Source organism: Phaseolus vulgaris, chromosome 1 (genome assembly GCF_051622355.1).
Source record: "Phaseolus vulgaris cultivar YP4 chromosome 1, ASM5162235v1, whole genome shotgun sequence".
Lineage (NCBI taxonomy): Eukaryota > Viridiplantae > Streptophyta > Magnoliopsida > Fabales > Fabaceae > Phaseolus > Phaseolus vulgaris.
In genome coordinates, this window is record NC_143498.1 from 45,195,544 (window position 1) to 45,203,109 (window position 7,566).

General features: G+C 27.6%; 1 protein-coding gene across 1 annotated transcript; it reads left to right on the plus strand.

The window, feature by feature from the left end:
• Nucleotides 1-1,042: 1,042 nt before the first annotated feature.
• Nucleotides 1,043-2,050, plus strand: LOC137814286 (ethylene-response factor C3). Its single transcript, XM_068616923.1, has one exon. The coding sequence runs from the start codon at nucleotides 1,255-1,257 to the stop codon at nucleotides 1,936-1,938; it is 684 nt and encodes a 227-aa protein (XP_068473024.1). The 5' UTR covers nucleotides 1,043-1,254; the 3' UTR covers nucleotides 1,939-2,050.
• The last annotated feature ends 5,516 nt before the right edge of the window (nucleotides 2,051-7,566 follow it).

The window sequence follows — 7,566 nt, forward strand, 5'->3', positions numbered from 1 at the left end:
TTTTCTTGACCTAAACTTTTGTCTAATTGAAGCAAACGATGTTCCAAAATATTATTATTAAATCTAGGTTTGTCTTGTTCTAAAGTAGCTATATACCAAGGATTAAGGATGGGAAAAATATTGATATTCCTAAGTATAAGTTTTTTCTTACCCACATATTAAATGAAGGAGGAGAATATGATATTATTATCCGTATATTAAACAGTAATAGTATCAACTATATACGCCAAATATGTAAGGGGTAGTTAGTACCCTAAAAAATGACAACACTGAATCTACCCTAAAAACGACAACAACAATAAATGAGATTTTTAAAGGTGAGATTAAAATATTATTAATTTGAGTGAATAAGGTACACGATATTATGAAAAAACTTCATTAGAAAAAACATGGAATGAGACTCTCCCGTGGAACACTGAAGAGTGAGCGAATAATTAATTGTTTGCATATGCGGAAATTTCATTAGAAATTATAAAATTTACAATTATTTATTTATTTATAAATAAAATATATTGAATTAAAAAATTAAAAAATAAATAAACAGAAGCAAGGCAGAGAAGTGAAATGTTTGGTGTTGTATGGAACATGTGGAGAACGCGACTCGCTGATTGATGCTGACACAATTCCTTTACTAAAACTGTCATGCGTGTGCGTATGGGGTTGCGTTATAACCACAATACTTTTTAAGTTTTTAAAAAATAAAATATATTTGAACAAATTAATCTGATAAATAGATGTAGTGTATGATAAAAAAATGTAATAAAGACAAATATTAAAATAAGGTAGGGAAATCAATAGAGTCCAAATTCTAATGGCCAGCTCAGTCGTACCTTATTTTCCATTGGAGGAGTTGGCCACGTGGCTTAATTATTGTTTGACTCACGTGACAAAATTAGTTAATATACTTATCCTGTTTTCATGAAGCCAAAGTGATTTAGTAGAAAATTAGGCACAGTAGCTCTTATTTAAATAGTGGCAAATGGTGATAAATTCATCCTCCTTGCCCAACAAAATAAACTTCCCTGTGCATTATAACTAACTTATTCATTTTCTAATTCCAACGATTTTCCATCAACGATTTTCTGGTCCTTTTCCTTCCTCCTTTTCTACGGGTATATAAGAGAGGCCAATGCAACCCCTTAGATACGTTCACTCACACTCCAAACCAACACAATTTTACTCACACTTAACTACCTACCACTTCAACATCTAAATTTTTTTTCTCTCTCTCTCTCTGCACCTTCATTTTACCAGATGGATTTAGATTTTGATTCTCATTTTTTTTCAAACCAAAACCTTAACTTCTTCGAAAACGCTGGAGACCCTTTTTCCTGGGACTACAATTTTGACGACATCTTCAACTTCAGTGACGACCAAACCAAGGAATCATCTTCCACGTCCAACGTTTCCGGCTCTGTGGGCAGCCTCGAGTTACAAGAAGTATCGTCCAACAACACAACCTACGAAGAAGAACCCAAAGAAACAGAGCCAGCGCCGGCGGCGCCAGCGAAGGAGGGTAGGGTGTACAGAGGAGTGAGGAAGAGGCCGTGGGGGAAGTTCGCGGCGGAGATAAGGGATTCGACCCGAAACGGCGTTCGGGTGTGGATTGGAACGTTCGACACGGCGGAAGCGGCGGCTCTGGCTTATGACCAGGCGGCGTTCTCGACAAGGGGGTCTCTGGCGGTGCTGAATTTCCCGGAAGAAGTGGTGAGAGAGTCTCTGAAAGACATGCCGAGTAAGCCTTGGGAGGAAGGCTCCTCCCCTGTTTTGGCGCTCAAGAGAAAGCACACTATGAGGAGAAAGTCCAGTTTGAAGAAGAAGAAAAGTAAAAACGATGGCAGGGAGCAGTTGGAGTTCTGCGCCACTTCTCAGAATGTGCTGGTGTTCGAGGATTTGGGCGCTGAGTATCTAGAACAGCTTTTGAGTTTGACTTATTAGCCTCTGTTTCTTGTTCTCTGTTTCTGGTTCTCTGTTTCTGGAATTGTTCATAAACAAATTTTAATCTTGTAATTCTTTCATCACTGGATCAAAACTAATATCTGGCTTCCTACTTTCTCCTTGTTACTCCTTTTACTGAGTACTCTAGATTTTCAATACTGCATTCAAGAGTTTCCTTTTTATGAAATCAACACTTTACTTCATCCCTTCTAAAAAAAAATTTTGTTGATGACTTGTTAATAATAAGTTAACATGATACAGTATTGATATCTACTGATACGGATATAGGTATAAACAGTATCTACTTTTTAAATTCTGTAGAAGATACTAATAAATATGTATATATTATTCTCGTTTTCGTACTTGCACATTCTAATGTTTTACTTCTTTTTTTATAAATTATTTAACATTGATATAGTTGTTAGTTGATAATTTAATTTAATATTTTACATAATAATAATAAATTCGCTTTACTATTTAGTATTGAATAAAAAATATATCATTTTAAGATTAAATTCTTATATATTATTGTCTAACATAAAGTTGTCGTATTTTAGTGTTACCAATTGTTTTTCCATTTCTGAAATATTTGAGATTTTATTGTTTTCGTATAAAGATTTTTGCACTATAACTTATAAATATGGGTTTCTCTTCTCTCATTTTCTTTATAATTATTTTCTTATTTTTTTGTTAGTTTTTAAGGTTGACATGTTATCTTATATGTTTTCAGTATTTGGTCTTTTAATGTTATAATTTATTAATAGAAATTTGAGTTTTTTTAAATTTTTAAATTTTTAACATATTTTATGATATTTTTTATAATTTTTTTATTATATTTATTAAAAATTAAAATTTTAAGTCTAATTTAAGATGAATCTCTAACATATTATTTTGACTAAATATATATTTTAAATAACTCTGATATTATGTTAAGAAAATTAATTTTAAATTTAATTCAACTTTATAAAATAAATTTATAAAATAAAATTTTTCTTATATATTATAAAGATATCATTATCACTAATCCATTGAAATACTCATTTGTAGAAGTAAAAGTTTATGGTAAAAAAAAATCAAATATTTGTTTACACAAGTGACATAAGATGGTGTAAGGCATATTTTATTTGGCCAAGAAAATTTAATAGTATTCTTATATGAGTTGATGATAGCTTTATTGATTACGAAAGTAGGAATTAGTTAGGGAGATAGGGAGATCTCTAGTATCGGTTTATTAATAATATATTCTTTGTCACAAAATAAATTTATATTCCTTCACTGTGGACAAATAAAACATAACTAAGAGGTAAAAATAACGTTAAATGTTTAATGTACATGAGTTGCTTTCCTCCATGGGATTCTTCAAATAAGAAAATATAAAATTTCATTTTAATGGTCACAAATTAATAATCATAAATTTCAAGTTTTCTTATTATTAATGTTATTTCTATCTACTAATTTTAAGTTTAGAATTTTTAAAATAATATATTACAAATTGAATAATTAAAATTATTGTGTTGACAAGCTGGTCTCTCTTATATTGAAAATAAGTTAGATTTTAGTAATATAATATTTTACTTTCTGTTATTAGTTTCAACTTCATTCTATAATAGGTTTCTACTCCTGACGTTTGGTATAGGTTTTGTAAGAAGTTTGTTTTGTTTTTTCTTTACATGAGTTTGGTATAACCCTTATGTAGTATTTTTTTTTTTTAATAATATGTTTCATATTGGTGAATTTTTTAGTGTCAGTCTAGTTGAGATGTCAAAATTGGTAGTGTAAGGACCTATAAAATAATTGTAAAATTTAATATATTTAAAATGAAACCTAAATATTGCATTATTAAAGTGAAAAGTTCATATAAATAAAAAAAATCAGTTATCCATGTTTCATTTTAAAATAATAATCATCTCTCTAGACAGGTTTTTTCTTTTCTTCTCTGTCTTTTCTCTAGATTTTTTTAACCCATCATTCATCAATTGATTGTTGGAGGCCACTTTTGGACTTTTGATAGTGAATAGAGTAAAGTTATTGATCAATTTTTTTATTAGAGTAAGTTCAATTCTGGTCATTTTTCCTTTTGAACACCAACTTTGAATTTTTGTGTGTACCTTCACACCACACTTGAGGTATTTGGCCTATAATTAGCCTCTGTTAGTTCATGATCTTAGTGATGTGTTCATATTGTTAATCAGGACTCTATGATGTTGGTTAGGTCATCTTTGTGACTTTACATGTTGGAGCTTAAGGAAAAATAGTAGTGAACTTGAACCCTTATCTCAGGCCTATTTTCACTCAAGTGAAGGAATTTTTGTTAAGTTAAAAAAGAAAAGTTTTAATTTTGTTTGTTTGGTTATTGTGTATTTACTTGATTGAAAAGTGAATGTTTATTTATTAATTTAAATTGAATATTGATTTTCAATAATTGTATGATGAATTGTAAACATATTTATTTTCAAGGAGGGAATGTTATATTGAGATGTTTAGGTGGGGTATTGACTTTGGGACTTTGTGAAACAAATGTGAAAGAAGTTTATATTATTTATCCTCTGGTGTGAAAGAGAATCTTATTGGGTAGATCATAAGGAATTTACCCTGTCATATGAGAATATATTTTCTGATGTATGGACTTTGTTTTGAGGACAACTTAGTGATATGACATGTGCAAATTTCTCAAGTCTAATTTTAACACACAAATCTTTCATAATTAAAGTCAAATATTTGTTGTTGTATGTCAATGAATTTCTCACATAAATAGTGAATGTGATATGAGAATTAAAAATAAACACTTGATTGTTAAGTAATATAAATAATATGTTGTAATAGAAATTAATATAATTTTATTTTAATGATTATCGACTATAAAATCATATTAAAGTTTTAAGAATAAATTAAAGAGCCGGAAAATTAATAAAGAAATAGATGAATCTTGTCTTTTATATATATATATATATATATATATTAAATTTTATGATTTAATTATAAGGTTTAATTATAAGGTAAAGTAAATGGGGATGTTATACATACGTTGAGTTTTATAAAATAAAATATTCTAAAATTGAATAAAAAAATCTATTTATCTTACAATATAAAATAAATAATGCAGCATCTAACCATGTTTCTATTAATAATCTCCCAGTAAAAATTAAATTTAAATTTATAACATTGATTTTGATACTAATTATTAAATGGAGTATTTATCTCTAATTAAAAACTATTAAAAAAGCAACCTACATTAATGTATAATTATTCCGGTACGAGAAAATAACACATGATAATGTTACTTTTAATTGGCATTGGTATGAGAATATCTACTAGAGGTAATAAAACTTTGCCATTGACTTTGTTAAAAATGGTTAGCAATGCATTCAATCCAAACCATTTAATAAGTTTAGATGGGTGAGTTGGTCCATCAAAACAAAAGTAAATGAAATTAATTGCGGAAGGTCAACAAATTAAAAAAAAAACATTTTAATCAATTTTATCTTTAAAAAATACAAATATTTATTGAAATTTTTATATATTAACTTAAAATTTGACATTATTTTTTTGTGTCCACAGGTTCAATTTAAGAATTAAAAAGAGTAAATAAAAAAAGTTGAGGAAATTGTAAATCTAATAGGGTAAGCGCTTAAGATACCATTTTATATTTGATGCTAGCATCTAAAGTCAGTGAAATTATAAATTACAAAATCAGCAAAATACAAAAACAGAGACCGAACCAAATTACTCATTTATTATCTTATAGGGAGACTAATCATCATAATTATATTATTAATTGTGTGTATGATTAAAAACAAAATTGAAAATTATATAAATTAAAAAATTGAAAATTAACTTAAAATATTTTTAAATATAGGATTTTTTACACTTTTTACATTTACATTTACATTTACTTAAAACTATATTTTATTTATAAATAAATAGCTATTAATACATTATGATGTCTTGCCTTCTGAAAAATATGTATTAAGCTACACTAAAAATAATATTTGCTATATATCAAAGTATATTATCACATTATTTTATTTTGATGTAGTTTAGACAGTTTATTATATATGTTTAACAATATCTAATGCAATAGCATTCTTACTATGTGATATTTTAATCTACATTACGTATCCTATCATTTTAGTTGAAATATTTTCTTCATGTCTCCAATACTCAATATCATAAAACACAACTAAATTAAAATACCACCCAAATGCTAGTATTTTCTCTTCTACATAAATCATTACGTACTTTGATCCATACTAATTTATGTTATTCACATCTTCATTATCAAAATATCTAAAACACATCACTCATTCATTATAATCACAAAATAATATATTAATCACTTACATATAAGCTTTTGAAATAGAAAGATGTCATTTAAGTGAGACATCTTCGCTTGAACGATTTGAAGCTACAAATCAATTTTTGAGTGATAAGATATGTCACTTGGGCATTATTATAATGCTTGAACGATATAATTTGAAGGATAGAGATTAATTCAATTTCTTCCTCGCTTGAAAATTCAAACTCGTGTTTTAACACCCAACCTCTTAGAAGAAAGAGAATTAATTTTATTTCTTTCTCACTAAAACTATCAACCATGTCATGAGTGACAAACAATATATTGTGAGTTAACAAATGGATGTTTGAGCAATAGTGTTTTGTCATAGTATTAATTATCACCACTTACATATCACTCAAATAACATGACTAAAAAAATCAAACTTGCTTAAATTGTCAATTGAACTCACACAATTTTACTATTTTATACAAATATTTATTCATCAACAACAGAAGTCAAATTATTGTTCTCTTGATTCAATTAAAAATTGAACATTTAATTCACTCATTAACAAAATAATAATTCACAAATAATGCAAACATTTACAATATCAAATGGCTACCACTAGTACAAAAAAGCTCATTAACAACAGTTAAAATTATCATATAAAGACGATTACCAAACCGTCGTTATTGCAAGTGTCGTTATAAATTAGTTATTTATAACAACAGTTCTAGAACCGTCATTATAAAATCACATTAACGACACATGTTAAAAACTATCGTTATTCTGCCAAATAACAATAATTTTTTTTAAAAAAAAATACACTTATAATGAAGGTTCCCCACTAGAACCGTCGTTATAAGTGCTTTTTAAGGACGATTTTAGTGGGGAACCGTCGTTATAAGTGTATTTTTTTTTAGGTTTCTATTATTTTATATATACTCCAATCTGCATAAAATATCAAAATTCCAGAACAATAATGCATGTAATATCATAATTAAAATATGAAAGTCTACAAAAAGTTTTATAAATATATGAAATTTTTTATGTCATTCTAAAGTGTTATACATGGTTACCTTAAGATGCATCCAAGTGAGTTTCTTTGCATTTGCACTTGTACTTCTCTTTCAACTCAACATGTTATATCCAGAATAAGCACTGAAATAATAAGATTTCATGTTAGAACACACACATAACATTATGTAATGTAATGTATGAATAATAAATTTGTGAATGTAATATAATCATACTTCTCTATCAAAAGTTATGGTCATTTGATGTTTTTTCGCGCTAATTTTTGACAACTCCAAATCTATCACTTTTCTCCTCAATGTTAGAACTCCTCCATC

Excerpts from the sequence above, each read along its gene's own strand:
- LOC137814286 (XM_068616923.1), top strand. The coding sequence starts at position 1,255 with ATGGATTTAGATTTTGATTCTCATTTTTTTTCAAACCAAAACCTTAAC.